The sequence below is a fragment of the Barbus barbus genome, assembly GCF_936440315.1.
Source record: "Barbus barbus genome assembly, chromosome: 31".
In the NCBI taxonomy this organism is placed as follows: domain Eukaryota; kingdom Metazoa; phylum Chordata; class Actinopteri; order Cypriniformes; family Cyprinidae; genus Barbus; species Barbus barbus.
The window spans coordinates 17,185,547-17,204,425 of record NC_136759.1 but is presented as its reverse complement, the minus strand read 5'-3'; the positions used below and the strand labels follow the sequence as shown (position 1 = coordinate 17,204,425).

The 18,879-nt window shown below is 36.9% G+C and overlaps 1 protein-coding gene across 2 annotated transcripts in view; it reads left to right on the top strand.

Moving 5' to 3' along the window:
* The window catches only part of LOC306851486 (cell adhesion molecule 1-like), a 180,144-nt gene that overhangs the window by 135,921 nt on the left and 25,344 nt on the right, over nt 1-18,879 (top strand). The window contains exons 5-8 of one of the 2 annotated variants that reach the window (XM_079387763.1): nt 2,758-2,916; nt 5,324-5,420; nt 5,918-6,090; nt 17,590-17,643. In XM_079387763.1, the coding sequence (XP_079243889.1) occupies nt 2,758-2,916; nt 5,324-5,420; nt 5,918-6,090; nt 17,590-17,643 (483 nt within the window). The remainder of the gene's footprint in view (nt 1-2,757; nt 2,917-5,323; nt 5,421-5,917; nt 6,091-17,589; nt 17,644-18,879) is intronic. The other variant, XM_079387764.1, reaches the window with a different exon arrangement.

Below are 18,879 nucleotides of genomic sequence, written 5' to 3'. Positions count from 1 at the left end.
AGACACTGAATCGTTTGAAGCAGTTTCTCATTTATTAAGACAGTAAAAGGAATATTTTAAAACACAGAGGACAAAAAGAGCACTGAATGAAGCAGAATATTTACCTGCAATCAATTGGAGCCAAACATGCAAATGCATCCTATGGTTTGCCAGCGATTAACAAGCTCTTTATTAAGTTCAGCACCTGCAGCGTGTGACTGCCTCAGTAGTGCAGATAAAGACATTCGAAACAGGTGCACAAAAACACCAACAGTATTAGAAATTACCTTGACATTTTTGAAAGGACATTTTGAGATATTTAAATTTATAGCTCTATTTCATATAAATAAGTCTCAACTGAGTTTTTATGTTGTTTGAACATATCAGATTGCAGCATTCATTTTTAGAAATTTTAGATTTTGAATACTGTTTGTTGGAAAGCTGGAAACAGCTTTGTCATGTAGCTTGTTGTATAAAGGTGCGGATTTCTGAGAAATTTGTTGACAAGAAAATGTAAAATATCTATTGTCATAACATTGAATGAAACAGCTCACACAATTCACTTTTAACCCAAGCAGCTTTATCTTAGCAGTGTTGGGGAGTAACCATTTACATGTAACGGAATTACGTAATTTAATTACAAAATGAATGTAACTGTAATCGGTTACAGTTAATTACAATGTGTAATTAAATTACAGTTACTTATGAAAATGTTAATGATTATAAAGGGGGCTACATCTGAATATTTTCACACGGTAACACTTTATTTTAGGGTTTCTTAACTAGTTGCTTATTAGCATGCATATTACTAGAATATTAGCCATTTATTAGTACTAATTAAGGACATATTGATACCTTATTCTACATGACCTTGTTCTACATCCCTAATCCTACCCAATATCTAAACTTAACAACTACCTTACTAACTATTTATAAGCAGCAAATTAGAAATTTATTGAGGGAAAAGTCAATAGTGAATAAGTGTTCCCTATTCTAAAGTGTTACCTTTCACACGTATACAGAATGATCGCAAAGAAAAAAGAGGGCCTAAAGTCTGATTTTGTTGTGGTTGTGCTTTGAAATTAAATTATTATAATCTTAATTCAAGTACTAAAGTATTTTGAAAGTCTGTCGATAATCAGTGTTGAGTACTACTGAAAGGTTATCCCTGCCTAGTTTAAATGTTTCAAAGTGATTTACAGTTGAAAGCATTCGTTAGAAATTTATAAAAGTAATCAAAAAGTAATCAAATGTAATCCATTACATTACTTTAATAAAGTAATTGAAAGAGTTACACTACATTTTAAGTAGCGTAATTTGTAATCTGTAACCTATTACATTTCCAAAGTAACCTTCCCAACACTATCTTAGTCGGCATGATGATTTTGCTTGAAAAACTTGAACCCACTGTGAAATCTGCATGAGGAAATCTTTCGCCCTCAAGCGAAATTCCCAATTGCATAGATTCCTATTGAAATTACAGTATTTTGGCCATGGAAATGCCATTCATAAATTGCCGAACAACAATAAATGTGAACAAACTCATTGTCATGAATGTGGTCCATGCATTTCTGGTTAATCACCACCAGTGGTCACCCACTCACCGCATGGACTTTTGCACTTCACTACAATCCCCATCATTCATTGCACTGATGACACACACAGCTGTTTTCACTGATTGCACAGCTGATCACACTAATCACTCAGACTTTATAAACCATGGACTTCCGCTTGCTAGATGCCGAGTATTGTATTGCGTTTATCACTTTCATAGCGATAGCTACTCTATGGAGCCCAAGTCGTGGTCTTAGTCGTGGTCTTAGTCGTGGTCTTAGTCGTGGTCTTAGTCACGGTCATAGTCACGGTCATAGTCATGGTCATAGTCATAGTCTTGCCTTGCCTTGCTTTACCTTGTGGGTTCTCTTGTGTTTTGACTCCTGCCCATGTTTTCTGGATTTACCCTTTGCCTTGCCATTCGGACTCTGTTTGCACCTTGATTGGATTATTGCTCTCGTACCTGGATTATCCCTTCTGTCAAGCCCTTTGGATATTGTACGCTGATCACCGACCACGCCTGTTTACTTGAGTACTCTTCTGTCTTGCCCTCTCTATACCTGTTTGCTCGACCCTGCCTGTAAATAAAAGCTTGCACTTGGATCCGCACGTCTCACGTCTTGTTCACCCCATTACACTCATTTTGTGAGGTGGTGATTTCACATTGAGTCATACAATGTAAATAGTACAAAAATGTGCTGTATGTTCAGCTCATAAAAAAAGCCCACCAATTCACCAAAACTTGAATAGTTATGAATTGCCATGAGATCTTGACATTCAAATACCTTTTGAACCTGTACAACACCAGTTGGCCAAGCTTTGAGACCAGTTTAAACCACCTTGGACCAGCAAAGCTAACAGTAGTCTAGCTCATGTCATCGATAAATCAATAAAAGTGGCAAACCCCTAATAAAAAGCATTTAGTTTTCACATGGTGAACAAACTGTCATGCAACCCTGTGTTGTATGCCCTATTGTGATGTTTGGATGTTACACACGTGGTTCAGAATGTGCCCTACACACGCTGTATTAAGCATGACTGCTCGGTGTGCACTCAAAAGACCTGTCTCCCACAATAAATGAATGTGAAATTTGTCTGGAGGTGACGGTCTCATTCCTCGTGACCCTCCTCCCTCTCTTGGTGACACTGTGTTATTATGAGCAGGCCGGGATGGAGAGAGCTTGCTTGTTATGGCTGACATGTCACTCTTTCGGCCGTTCCCAGGTGAGGCGACTGTTGAGGAGTTATACGACAGGATGTTCACTGTCACCAGCCGGCTCAGGCTCACCGTCTCTAAGGAGGACGATGGAGTGGCCGTCATCTGCATCATTGACCACCCAGCCGTGAAGGACTTCCAGGCCCAGAAATACCTGGAAGTGCAGTGTGAGTCATCTCAAGATGAGGAGAAAACTTTCAGCTGTAAAATAGCCTCGGTTTAATCTTCCCACCTGCATGCAGAGGTCAATTTGACTGACAATGTAATGAACTAAAGAACCTTTTGTTACACAATTAGATCGTTTATGAGGAAATGAACAGGAGCGAGGCCTATGCAAGAACAGTTCACCCAGAAATGAAATTATTCACCCTAATATCACACTTGTTTTGTTTATGGAACACAAAAGGAATCATTTTAAGCATCTTCAAGCAGCAATTTGATTGACGTTGAACCTTTCGTTCCACAAATAGACCGTTTATAAAGAAATTAACATGAGTGAAGCCTAGACATTTGCTTATAGGTATAGACTTTAGTCAGGTTAGATGCTATATTGAATTTAACACAGATGAAAACGAGGCTGCGAGGAATAGACTTACAGTCTTTACAATAGCGCACTATATTAAAGGGATAGTTCAAAATTCTGCCATTAATTACTCACCCTCATGTCGTTCCAAACCTGTAAGACCTTTGTTCATCTTCAGAACACAAATTAAGATATTTTTGGTGAAATCCGAGAGCTTTCTGACACTGCAGAGACAGCAATGCAACTTTGCAACATTCAAGGCACAGAAGGTAGTGAGGACATCATTAAAATAGTCAACTACATGTGACTATGGGCTATTTTAATCCACATGGACTATTTTAATGATGTCTTTACTACCTTTCTGGGCCTTATATGTGGTAGTTGTGTTACTGTCTATGCAGGGTCAGAAAGCTCTCAGATTTAATCAGAAATATCTTCATTTCTGCTCTGAAGATAAACAATGGGGGAGTAATTAATAGCAAACATTTTATTTTTGGGTGAACTCTCCCTTTGAGGTACTAGATCATGTAATTTTCACCAACTCACAACTTTCAAAATTGCTTTATAGAATTTTTTGTCTATTGAAAGTACTATTTTTTCAGAAAGATGTTCCGTCAGCTGAACAATCGTATGTTGTTAAACAACAGTACGATCCATTGAATGCACTGTACTTCAGTCCCTCACAGCCTCATTTCATTCCTGTCAAATGTAGCCTGACTAAGGTCTATAGTTCATGTTTTTAAGCATCTCCATGCAGCTGTTTTTCATAATTGACAGTTCTTAGTCACCACACAGCTGTTAAGCTCCGAAAATGAACAGCAGCAAAGTGGTCTGTATAACTCATACACTCATACAAAATATCATTTTGAGTCATGAGATAGCTTTATGTGAGGAAAACATTGAAATTTGTTTGATTGACATTCCTCCCCTCCAGTGAGCTATATCTTGATAAGTTTAGATCAGAGAACAAATAATTTTTCAGTGAGCCGATTCTTTTCAATGAACCATTTATTTCACACTGAACGATTTGTTCATGAATCAATGTGACTCAGTGATCCGGTCAGTGTTCACAGCTCACTGGAGGGGATGATTATGTGAATAAGAGGTTAAATGTTTCCCAAAGATATTACGTGGATTCAGATGTAGTCCATGAATCATATAGATTGTTCTAATGGTGCTTTTTTTGTGTCAGTGGTCACTATAAATTGGAGAAGATCCATTTTTAGTTACTCTACAGAGGAAATAGTCACATGGTTTTGGATGAAAGAAATCAAGTGAGTCAATAATGGCGGAAATTCAATTTTGGAGTGAACTATTCCTTTTAACCCGGACGAGGTCTAGGCATTTGCTTTAATTAAAACAGACCCTTTCTTGTTATGCGTAAGCATGAAATGCTGTCCGCCAAATAATGCATTGATTAAGAGCGTTTGCCGCATGCTTTTTTGTGGCACGGGAAGTCCTGGAAAGGTTAACCTACCTTTTTGTAATCTTGGCAGAATATTAATTTATTCAGATAGCTGACTGCTCAGGGTGACCTTTGAGAAGAAAAGGCAGGAGGGATCAGCTCAACTGTAACAGCTTGACATTTTGACTAACATAGATAAAATATGAAGAAGAAAAGAAGAAAAAACATTTTACAGTACTGTTAAATTGACTGTTTAAATTCATAGCAGTGTCATCCTTCCTCACATGCTTTACCCAGGCTATAAAAATCACGTACTGTCACGTTCGCACTCTTTTAGGCTCACTGGGTTGACTTAATATAGTGTAGCGTGAAGAGTGAAGCACAGAAGAGCAGCTAAGATCTGCTGCCTTCATTATACAGGTCTTTGTATTAAGCATGAATGCATAATACACATGAACGTATAAATGTGAATGCACAAATGATGTCCAAACCTGCCGGGGATGTTTTCTAATCAGACTGAGAGGCAGGTATGTGGACTTAGAATGATAATTAGATAGATACAATAAGGGGACCGAGTTGAATCAACGTACTGCAGTGCAATTGGAAATGAGTGTGTGTTTGTGTCTTTGTTGTATCCAATGCACAGATAAACCAGAAGTGCAGATTGTGGTGGAATTCCCTGAGGGTTTGACCAGAGAAGGGGAAAATCTCGAGCTGACATGCAAAGCAAAAGGAAAACCACAGTGAGTCCAACGCTGGGCCCTCAGGCCACTTTACTCATTTCATATGTATTTGTTTGGGTGCTTTATCATGCAGATAATAATAGATGATAACAAGAATAACTCAGATAGACAGACAGGTATGCAAATATGTACATGGTTTGGTGTTGATATTTCTTGCTTATTTTGTATTTGTTTTGTTATTTTGATAGACAGACACACACACACACACACACACACAATAGATAGATGCACAGAACAGACAGACAGACAGAATACTAAGATTGCAGATTTAGATACTGGAAATTTAATCCTGTAATTAAAAAGAATAGAAATCAGCCCATAACTAAAACACGAGTTTGCAGCTGAACTTTGATAGCATCATGTTCATTTGTTTGCACAGGTGTTGATTTTACAGCAGTGCTAAAGTTGCCCTGAATAAAGCGTATTATTCTCTCTTCTCTGCCTCTGTCTGAGCATTTTCACACTGAGCACTAAATGATTACTCTGATGTTTTACAGGCCTCATCAAATTAACTGGCTCAAAGTGGATGATGATTTCCCCTCCCACGCCGTGATTACTGGCTCTGATCTCTTCATCGAAAACCTTAACAAGTCCTACAATGGAACGTACCGCTGTGTGGCATCTAACTTAGTGGGAGAAGCCTACGATGATTACATCCTTTATGTATACGGTATGCACTTGAACTTAATCTGCGTCTGTAAACAACAATCCATAAGAGCAGCGTTTCCCAGACAGTTAAATCTATAGTCTTGGACAGAATGACACTGTTAATGGTTAGTTTTCAATATCAGTCTTGGCTTAATCTGTGTCTGGACAACCAGCCCTTGATGCAATTAGCTGCATAATATTGTGTTGTGACTTAAGGGTTTCAAGTTCCACATGCATTTGCTTTTCAAAGAAGTTTGATGTTTTGTTCAAAACAGAAGCTTTTAACTCTCTATTGCACAATGTTGCCTTTGCGTTTTCTTCATTTGATGCTAATAAAATGGGTAATAATGAAGACATGATTTTTGGTTACACAACATATTTTTCTGGCATAATGCACCATTTAGAAGACGCAAATTTTTGCTTTGGAAAGTTGCCTTCATTACAGCATTTTTATTGATTTTTTTTCCATCCTTCAAAAATATGATTCATGTTTCTTAGTGAGTAGGCTTTTTTTTAAAACATTCAGAGCCACATAAATTATTTGTATGTTTTGAGGAATTGCTTAAATATGTTTATTGCCCCTGAAGCAACTCTGTGCGACACTGGCATGTATATGAATGTAGTGGATATGAATCTACTTTAATGTAGTTATTATTTTAGCAGACTTTTTAGCATTTCATTTTAAATGTAATAGTTTAATAGCTTTGTTCTTTAATATTTCTAATATTTTTAGGACTGTGACATCTGTTTAAAAAAAGGAAAATTATTCACAAGTATTTAAATGAATAAAAACCTGTCTTTAAATAATTTATTTTAAGTGTTGCACAGAATACCTAAAAGGAAACTGCCCTCATCCCAAAATTATTATAATTTTTTTATTTATTTATTTGTGTTTGATTTTACTACATAAGACAAGTGAATCAGAAATGTCTTTTTCAACATTGTTTTCAATAAGCATGCGATAGAGGGTTAATTGTTTTATTGAATAAGCTTCACCTGAGAGTTTTTAACAGTACTAGTCTTATTAACACAGGAAGTGCATTGTGTTTGGTGCATGTTTAATCCTTAACCAGGGCTGACAGCTGGATTTTTCAAAGCCCAAGCAATAATTGCTATGACAGTGACACTTGAAGCCTGGGATTTAACAAAGCTTTGCTTTGCTATAGAAGAATTGAAGTGTTGTTATTGTTTAAAGCAGGTTGTGTTTGGGAGTGCTAACGGCCCGCCAGCTGCAGCTATTACAGGCTGTCCTGTCGAGCCCAAGACATTAGCCTGAAGAGATGGAAGAGGGTGGCTTGTCATTGAGGCATTTGGCGCCGCAGTTATTAGCCTCTGATAATGCTGATATCAGAGGCAGGTGTTTGGGAATGATGTCATGAGCGTCCCATCTGCACGTGCGAGAGTTTGTATGCATCACATGCCTGGAAGCGGTTCCACTTCCAGCTTAGTTCGATGTCTGTCACCTCTACCTGAGCGAGCACCACCTGCTGATTACTCCACTTCCTCTCATTCACAGGCTCGAGGAGTTTGGGTCTATTTGCGCCGAGTGGGCGTCTCAGAAAAAGAGGACATTTATTGCTGTCTGGCTTGGTATAAGTGGTGGTTTTTAGTTATAATCTCCCAAGCATTGTGTAATATGTGAGTGAGGACTCTGCAAATTATTTTCAGCCATAAAAAGCCTTATTATAATGGAAATTATATGCATTTGTAGTGTTACCCTGAGAGTTGCTTTTTCTCTTTAGTATGGCTCAAATCGCTCATGCTTCGCAGTAAATAAAATCGTTGTCTTGTTCTGCATTTCTAAATCAATTTACGCTGGCAATTGTCGAGCATGCAATACCTCAGAGGACTAAAACAAGTGGAAAGACCTCTTGTAGCTTGATAATCCTGGGCACACTATACTTCTCCAGCCTGTCAGAATTACTTTTAATGCTGCTCCTCGGGGGATGGCAGCTTTGCTTTTGCTACAGAGCATTTCCTTTTACTGCCACAGTAAAGCAGTGACTTGTGTTGAGCAAATGCTTACAGCTCCTCAGTCTTTTACTTCGTTGGTTTTTCATGAAGTGTTGAACAGGAAGATGTGGACATAGAAGACACTAATTTCCTAAAACTGCAGAAAGTGTGTAGTGTAATACTGGGCATGCCCAGACAATGGAGGCAGTGTAACAGTTTCTCCATTTACGCCATTACTGCATTCATGGCCTTCACAAAGAGGACTGTTTTGATGTCAGATCAAATGTTTTTGTAGGCTAATGTGAATTTGCAATGGGACAGATCCATGTCACAACCTGATAAGCTTGTAGTGGAGATGCTGAGAGTGAAAACCCATCCTGTGTTACCGAAGCCTCTGGCACAGATAGTACTCTGCCCTTTAATTTGCTCGAAAAAAAAGGCTTTATTTGTTTTAGAACTTGGAATTGGAATTGGATGGAAACATATGCAATAATAATAACAACAAAAACAATAATTATATAGAAAAAAAATAGGCAGGGTATTATTTGTGTCCGATAAGAAATGAAAGTTTCTTGCTGAAAAGACAACTCTACAAAAAGACCTGTTTAAAAAGTTACACCAGTTCTAATACACACACACACACACACACACACACACACACACACACACACACACACACACACACACACATATGTATATATATACATACTAATATTTGAAAATGTCATTTATTCCTGTGATGGCAAAGCTTAATTTTCAGCATCATTATGTCACATGATCCTTCAGAAATCATTGTAATATATGTGTGTTTTGCTGCTCAAGAAACATTTCTTATTATTATCAATGATGAGAACAGTTGTGCTGCTTAATATTTTTTGGAAACTGTATTACCTTTTTCCAGGACTTTTTAATGAAAAGAAAGTTCAAAGGAACAGCATGTATTTGAAATAGAAATGTTTTGTAAGATTATTCATTTCTTTGATGCAATTTTGATCAATTTAATGCACCCTTGCTCAACTAAAATCATTATTTCTTTTTAAAAATCATATTGACCACAAACTTTTGCAGAGTCAGCTATATAAACTGCACAAAATGAAAATGAGTTATTTCTATCTGCTCTGACCTTTTAAAAATGAGTTTCATGGGTGTAACCTAATGCAGCAGGATGATTCAGGTATTTTTGACATGAATAAAACCAATTAATTTACCACATCTAGCACTTTTTAGGTTACATGACAGATCAGTTTTACAGTGTATATGCTTTGATTTGTAATGATACCAATTTTGTTTGTTGTACTAATGCATCATCATGATTATCCTCAAATGTTTCTATTTTCCCCTGTTCTATTTTATATCCCTTTATTCCTTTCTCTAGTCCCAATTCAGACAAAGGAAAATCTAGGGCTGCAAATCTAGTTTAAAAGCTTTGTGATATACAACTAAAGTCAACTCCAGTTCAAGAAAAGGACGGAAGTAATATCTTCTCTTTGGTAAATGTGATGTAACTGCTCTGCTGCAGGGGATGTCTATGCCATGACTTTATAAGTAATTTTTGGGGTGAAGAGATACAGGGTTAAAATCCAACTTGATCCCAGTTCTAGTGGTTGTGGGTGGCTCAGTTCGGAAACATCTGCACCGTGAATTGGAAGACCAAGGCTTAAGTCCTTCTAAAGCCACTTTTGTTAGCTATTGTGGCCTTGAGCAAGACACTTAACCTCCTTTCACTGCAAGGGCACTCTATGAATGCCCTTCATCTCTGTTTGTGATCACAAATATACAGTAAGAAAGTGTGCATAGTAGGTGCAGTAAACATTTTTAACGTTGAAAACAACTTAAAGAAATGTTCGCCTGCACATTCCCAACTAAATGGACCTGAAAGCTTTTATGGACATACCGAATATTCCTCTACGGAGACCTAGCAATACCTTCTGCCAGTCCTAAAACACTATAGATTACTGGAAGTCAATTGCCCCAGTTCTTTAAACTAGGTCACATATCTTTTCGGATGAGCATTTAACTGGAAAAGGACAATTTGTTTTTTGTTTTTTTTTGTCTAGCTATAGCAAAGTACTTTCTCTAGTAAATGTTCAGTTCACCTCATGGTCCTTTTTCTTCAGAAAAATACAGGCTAGTTGTAATGGTTTTCCAGGTAGGTGATTTTGCCCGCAGGATTGTTCCACTGACAGCAAAACCTGCTGATCAGGTACTTCTTTAATGCAATTCATGTACGTTTATCTGAGTTTATCATTTATCATCATAATGAAGTTGTTTATATTATCTGGAGATTTGGCAGTTGGGAATATGTGACACTGAAGGAAACGGCACGTCATTTTAAATGCTCAAGGTCTGCAGCCTTGATATTGAATTCATGCTCCATTCTTTTGTATCATTCTGTATACGTTTGCCTTCATTATCCTTACTTTTCCCCTGAGTCTTATTTCATCTTTGATGTAAATGTAGTTTACATCTTGCAAATCCTTCAGTGACTCATTACTCTTTATTAACAGACAACAATATACAAAGTGAAAGTATTTATAAAGCTTTAGAGATTTGAATGTTTTAATAAAAGCTTTTAATTACATCTGAGGCTTCTTATGTTGACCTAAAGCATTCTAAAATTTAACAAAAATAGCTAAATACACGTTGGTGCTCACAGGAGAATTGATTTCCCCCACTAATCATGGCATCCAGATTAATTAGTGTGTATCTATTAACACCCTCTCTGCATTTTTTAAGTATAGCATTCACAGTGGAATATTGCTTGCAGGTGTAGTTCAGGCAGTGCATTTAATTCGTTGGTGGAGCTAATCAATCTAGTACAGCTAATTGCATGTTTGCTTTTTAGTCTGTCTCTAGTTTTAAATGGTTCTGTTCACATGTTTTGAATTTCCAGTCACAGGATTATGATTAGAAATGGTTTATGTGATTCAAAGAAGAAGGATATATTCATAGATACACATTCTTATCAATATCAATCAATCATTGCTCTGTGATTTAAGAGTTAGGGCTATGATTGATCCATTGATTAATGGGAATTATTATATTAGTATCATTTTCAAGCATAATATTGCCAGTTACTTTGTCCATTTTTGATAAAATTGACTTGCGTGTCTCTGAGCAACATATAGTATTGAAATTCCTGAATGGATCAGAACTTTGAAGAAATCAGTTGAGTGAATGAATCAAAGACTTATTAAATCATTTATTTGGCATCCAGATAGAATTTGTTGTGCCTAAGTAAGTCAATCTGTTTGAACAAATTGGTTGAATGAATGATTCATTGACTCAATAAATCGATAAACTTGTCACCATCTACTGGCATATGAATGTAATCTGCAGAAAAAAGTTATTATTATAGACCTCCTTAGTGTAAATCACATTGTCCAATTATAAATGTACGTTTTAAATATTATTTTAATAGTATTGTAACATAATATCTTACTAATATGCATTTAATATTAATTTAATATAGTCACATTTTTATAATTCATATTTTTCATAATTTAATATATATTTTTTATATTCATATTATTACTGTAATAATATATCACAGTGCATTTGTATTATAACATTATTAGTTTTATTATTGTTGTATCATTAGTCTTATCTCATTTATGACTGTTTATCACTTACATTTCATTTATATTCATGTTCGTGGCAGATGATTCCTTTGAAGTTCAGGCTATGGTATTTTATTTTTGTATTTCCCATACACCACTGACAGACTCTAATGTGTGTGTTTAAACCTCTAAACCTGCACCCTATGTGTTTCCACCTACATCTAGGTTGGCAGTGCTGTTATTTACCGCTCTTTTTAACCGACGTCTCTCCCAGTGGAAATTGTGTGTTTCAATTACAGTTACTTGATGTTCTGTGCGAAGGCCTGTTGGGAGAAAATAAGTATCGACACAGACCATGTCCAGCATTAACCTCCATATTCAGGCTCCTTTGGGAGATGTTCTCTCAGCCAAACCCATGTAACATTCGCTCTTGTTAAAACGCAAATGTAGACTTGGTGTCATAGCGTGCCACATACAATCTTATCTGCTTTTTCTTGACTGCCTCAGACGCTGAATAACTACAGCTACTCTGTAATGTTTGATATGAGGTCAAAGTTTCTGTCAAGACTGCTAGTACACAGTATGAAAGCTGTGTACTGTATAATTAACAGCATTAGACAGCCTTTCAACCGCTTTAATTTCTGCTGTGACAGCATAATACATTTGACATTGAGAATAGGATTGATACACCACATAAAGGGAGCCACTGCGTATGTTTAAGGCTTTTCATACATTAGTACAGATAATTTATCATGCACTCAAAGGTTTTTCATTTTATTGGGTCGGAGACCACAAGGAGAGCATCTCTTTTATAGTAGTATTTGCTACCTCATGATTTTTACTTTATTCCTACACAGGTGATCAGTGTATCTTTTATCGCTCTCGTGTCATTCCAAAGTTTTTTCTGTGTAGCACAAAAAAGGCTACAATTGGCATGGGCTTACCAAAATTGGACAATAGAAGATCGAAAAAAGGTTGCTGCTGTGCCAATCAGATGGTAGGGTCTGAATTTAGCGTAAACAACATGAAAAGCATGGATCCATCCTGCCTTGTATCAATGGTTCACACCACAGCTTACCTAAGTATTGTTACTGTCTACAGGTATATCCATCCCTTTGTCTTGTGATGGCTACTTCCAGCAGGATAACACACCATGTTACAAAGCTCAGATCATCTCAAACTGGTTCCATGACAGTGAGTTGGCTATACTCAAGTGGCTTCCACAGTCACCAGATCCCAGGGATGTGGTGGAATGGGAGATTTGTATCATGGATGTGCAGCTGACAAATCTGCAGCAACTGTATGATGTAATCATGTCAATATTAACCAGAATCTCTGAGGAATGCTTCCAGCACCTTGTTGAATCTATGCCATGAAGAATTAGTTCTGAAAGCAAAAGTGGGTCCAGCCTGGTACTAGCAAGGTAATACTAATAAAGTGGCTGGTTAGCATATCTTCTTCAGTGTTCCATATATAAAAAAAGAAGTTCATACAGGTTTGGAACAACATGTGGATGAATAAATGATGACAGAAATACATTTTTTGGCAGAACTATCTTTTATATATTTGTACTGATTGTCTTATCTATTTTTCTGTTTGTGTCAAAAACCATAAAGAATTCAAACTTAGTGAGATTGTCTCAAATCCCACTAGGTGGTGCTTATTATAAGCAAATTTCCGTTTCCACACATACCAAACCAAAATTAATAATTGTCCTTCATTCATAATACTTGGTTAAAGGACAAATATGTCAGTTCTCATCCTGAATTTTACATATGTTTTAAAATCAGAGTTTATTCAATCAGTAAAATGTTACTGTCATCATAAGAATCACAGTCGTTGAGGTGGTCTCATCTGCAAACAGGTCTCCTGATGTGATTTTTCACTATAAATAACAAAAAATAAAGGCAGGTCGGCCTGGCTCATGCCGGCTCAGCTCAAATCTGGACCATTACCCAGAGATTCAACACATTCAGCATTGCTTAGAGACAGTGGAACAGAGCCAATGGGTTTTATGAGGACACATCTCGCAAGTGTTGTCAGGACAATCCCGTTTGCGATAAGTACTCGTGTCGTCCATTTTCTCACCGCGTGATTGGAATTTCATATTTCCGTCCTTCACATACAAATGCAAATATTGCACGTCCAAACACATTCGCATCTCGCCGCTCATAACATCGAGCCAGGAGTCACCCAGCCTGCAAATTGCCCGTGGAAAATTCTTGTTTGCTTGACTATTATGCATGCCACATCCTATTCAGACCTTTGTGTTGGCCGTATCCCCTGCATGCACAATTTCAGCCACGGGACTATGACATTTCCAAAACCTGTCTGCAATCGGTCACGGTGCACAAAATCCCTGAAATATTTTCATCAGGCTATGCGTCTCCCAGCATCTACATTCAGAGACATTATCCTGTCCTTGATGTTTTATCATTAGTTGGGAAGTGTTTGGGCTCCTACTGAGATCTTTTGATGGAGCACAGACAATAAAGTGATGAAGACAGCCAGCCAATTTTGCCTGCTGCGACTGTTCCCCAGCAAGGCGCCTGAGTATCTGTGCTAAAAAGTGGAATGATAGTCACATCGCACAGCCACAGTACAATAGCTCGGCCGCATTTGCCAGCGCCCCATTATTCCACTGATTGTGCGATGGCTGTATCCAATATGACTGTGTGTTTATTAATAAATGATTCTCATAATGTAATTTTCTCTTTCTCCCATACTCGCCGCATGATAGGAATGCCGCCTGAAAGATTTGAATCAAGTGAAGTGGACCTTTTTGGTTTTCTGCTGCACGTAAATCCCATTTTGTTTTCGAATGCAAGCTTTAGGACTGACCATCCGAGCAATGAAATCGGATCTGTTTGTTTTGGCCTTGTAAGTCAATATCTGCTACATCTACATCAGTTGCTGTAGTAATGATGTAAGCGTCAGCAAGATGCCGTGAATCTTTCTCATACAACATCTGAGTGCAGCTGTCAGAGAGGATGGAAAACTGGGAAATTTTGCTTCTGCTCACATCCATCACTGCATCTCACCACAGAGCTGAAATCACAAGGCACATTCATGCAAATGCTGCTGATTTATTTGCTCATTCATTATACAGTGCATTCGGACACAGCTGCAGACTGTATTGCGCACTTTTGTGTGATGTTACATACACACTGTGTCAGCAAACGCAGATCGGATGCGTTCCAAAAAAGTCTGATTTTAATCGGATTGGATGGGGTTTGGATCACTTTGTAAACATCGGATTTCATTTGGGTTTTTCGCTGTTCAGTCTACAAACAAAACAACTAAACGGATTTGATTCAGATATGCCAAAACATTGGATTTTTGCTGCCTGTCTGAACAAAGCCTTTGGCACAGTGTGTTTTGTTTAATCACGCGGCTTGTGTCGGCCAGTGTCATGCCCATTGAAATGCAGGCTTTATACTATTGCTTGGACATCTAATTCTATATTACTTATGCTGTCATTTTCTATTGTTGCAGGTAGTAAGCCTATCATTTCAATTCAAGTCATTTTTTTTACATGGGTCTTACATTACATATGATCAAATATCTATAGCTGGCCAATTTGCCTTCAGCTGTTTCAATAACACTGTTTCACAGGAAAATGCTTCACGCAGACACGCAATTTCATGTAAAAGCAAAATGACAGGCCATTTTCGTTTCAATCAAGGATATTTATGAGCTATTGTCTGTCTTAGGTCCCCTTTACATTTGGACATTTTTTGTGCATTTACACATTGTGTATTACAGTATATCTCAAGTGTGATTTAATAAAAGTCGTCCTGCAATTACCCACATAAATGGAAAACGCAACTTATATATTACATCAGCGGTTGCACAAACTGAGCATGTTCCATGTTTTACCAAATATCAAACATTAACGGATAATTTAAAACATTTTATGTCATTTTAACTGATTAAAAAATAGGGACATTCACTTTATAGAGCTCAATGGTTGTGTTTTAGGGAGCGTTTGGGAGAATTTATTTTTAATTACACAAAAAATTACATAATTACATTTAATTACACATGAATTACACATGTAATTACTTTCAAAAGTTTTGAGTCATTAAAATTTAAAGAAATTAATAATTTTATTTAGCAAAGATCCATTAGATTTATTAAAAGTGACAGTAAAAACTTAAATTTTCAACATTTATAATAATAACTAAATCAGCATATTAGCATGATTTCTGAAGGATCATGTGACACTGAAGACTGGAGTAATGATGCTGAAAATTCAGCTTTGCCATCACAAGAATAAATTGCATTTAACATTTAACTTTAATTCATTTAATTTCACAATATTACTGATCTATCGTATTTTTGACCAAATAAATGCAGCTTTAGATTTTAAAAACTTAATTCATCAATGCTTCATGGGATTGTAGTTTATTCCCTCCATTAAATACATATTCTTGTACAATTCTTGTACATTTCCCTTTTGTCCAGTTTTCAAATACATTTTTGTTTCAAATCAGACTTTGTAATGTTTTGATTAATCTCAGAACTGGTTGGTTGGGTTCACATCTTTTAACTCTTTGATGAAGATTTAAAAAAAAATCCCTATGGGAAAAAAAATGATTGCAAAAAAATATTTCCGGAACCAAGACGGCTTAACTAGTGGACAGGCACTGTTGCGCTCTATTGCATTTCCCTGCTTTAGAAACATTCCCACAGTAAAAGGATGCTAATAAGGCTTAGAAGTGAAGAAAATGGGAGACAATAAAGTTTTGAATTGCCCCTGCGAGGATCTGGAAAGAGAAAACGGGGTATTGTTCATTAAATTGGTTGACCAGATCATAAGACCTGATAAAAGAACAGCATGTTCACAAATCATTCCATCAAAAGGACAGATATTCACTGTAAAAAAAATTCTGTAAAATTTACGGTAAAAAACTGGCAGCTGTGGTTGCCAGAATTCTACCGTAAAAAATATGGTAGCAACGTTTTAGGTTTTACGGTTTTAACTTAAATTTACAGTTAAATACCGTAATTTCTTTAACTGATATAATAAAGTCGTGACGTATTGTCAAGTATGGTGACCCATACTCGAAATTGGTGCTCTGCGTTTAACCCATCCAAGTGCACACACACAGCAGTGAGTAGTGAACAAATGCACACACACACACACACACACACCGTGAACACACACCCGGAGCAGTGGGCAGCCATGCTGCAGCGCCCGGGGAGCAGTTGGGGGTTCGGTGCCTTGCTCAAGGGCACCTCAGTCGTGGTATTGAGGGTGGAGAGAGCGCTGGACATTCACTCCCCCCACCTACAATCCCTGCCGGCCGGGGACTCGAACCCACAACCTTTTCGATTACAACCTTCTCTAACCATTAGGCCACGACTTCCCCCCACGACTTCCCCTGGTATATAATCTTAATATACCAACCTATTAAAGTACTGAAATCTGTTTTGTTCCTTTGAAATACACTGATAACCACCAAATGCAGGTGATGATGAGAAAGTCACATGATGAGCCAAAGCCCATCACAAGCAACTTTTAAACAATAGAATATTCAGAAGGTGCACAGTGTTATTCACACAAGCACTAAACACCATCATGGTGAGACTCATTAAACTGAAATATGCTAAAAACATTAATTTAACAACATTAAACGTCAAAACATCAGTTTACGTTTTTTCCCTGTAAATTTTACAGGAACTTTCCGTTAACCATGTAACAGGTTTTTACCGTAGCATTTTCACAGTTTTTTACCGTTAAAATCACGATCATTTTTTACAGAGTTGATCTGTTATTATGCAGGCAAGTCTTAGAAAACAAGACTTTAAGTAAAGATTTGTGTCCGGGAAATTTAGTCAGGTTTATGTTATGATGACAAAAATGCCCCCAGGTGCAAAGGGGGTTTAGGTAAAGAGATGTTCCTCTTTCTTTCAAATATCTCTATCATACTAACATGATGGCTTTTGTGACTTCTCTCCTTCATTTAATACCTCTTATGTGTGTTTTCATTTTCTCCATCTAGATGTTCTCACCACAACCCCCTCACCCACCACTTCCACCATCAACGATTTCCAAGGTACAGTATCCCATCTGAGCTGCAGGGTTCTCACTCCATCTCACCCTTTTTTACATTTTTCCTGTGTCCTACTGTGCTTGTGCATCTACGTGAATGTGCGTATGAGAGAGTGTAAGTATGCCGCTGATGCATGTTACTGTCCATCCGCTAAAAATGACAGCGGGACGAGGGTAAAGTGCAGGGGCTCGCACGGAGACAGGCGGGCCGTCCTAATAAGATCTCGACGCAGATAGTGGACTCGATGGCCTTGCGGCACCTCCCCATCATTGTCACTTGTCAGGTTGTGCTTGTCAAATCCTTTTCTGTCACTCGCTTGATCTTTCACCATAGATTCATTTTGGTATCGAAAATATTATCAAGATCTCTGCGTGTCCATGCCTCAGATTATGATTATAAATATCCTCGGCCTTCCATAAGAATGACATCGACACCTACTTGAAATGCTCTGATGAAACACACTGTAAATAAATATTTTTTATAAGTTGTAAATAAGAACAAAGATTACAGTGCCCTGCATCATAATTGCTGAATGAAATCCAATACTAATTATGGGGTACTGATTCCAAAAATAGTGTCTCATTTGCTCTAACACATCACAATTTCACACAAAGTATTATGCATTTTGTAGCAGTTTTGCTTTCGACAATCATTTGTAAGCTGAACAAGTCTTGTATTATCACTTAATAACCAGAACAATTGCCACAAACACATGATTCCTATCTTTTTTTCTTTTTTTTTTTAAATTTTCAGCTGATTTTCAAGTGTACAGAATAAATGATTCTGAAGACGTTATTTTATGTCTAATCCTGGTTTCAAGGTCAAAATAAAAATGTGTTTCATCTGTGGATGTTTCACTGCCTACAAACAGTAACTGAAAATGACAGATTTTGTGAAAAAGCTTGTGTTTAGTAAAGTTCTTTGACCGTAAATTTGAACCTTTTTTTCCCCCATTCCTTTAAATAGTGTAAGTTAATTTATATATTTTGAAATATATAAATTAAACTTTTGACATTTGACTGATTTTGATATTTTAATCAGTGCATTAAAGTTGACATATTATATGGATTTATATGTATATAATATATATTATATATATATATATATATATATATATATATATATATATATATATATATATATATATAATTGTTTTATTATGCAGATGTTCAGGGTTTTTGGAGTATGTTTTACAAGAAAATATAAAGAAATTTCACTATTTCATACTATTTCTACTTC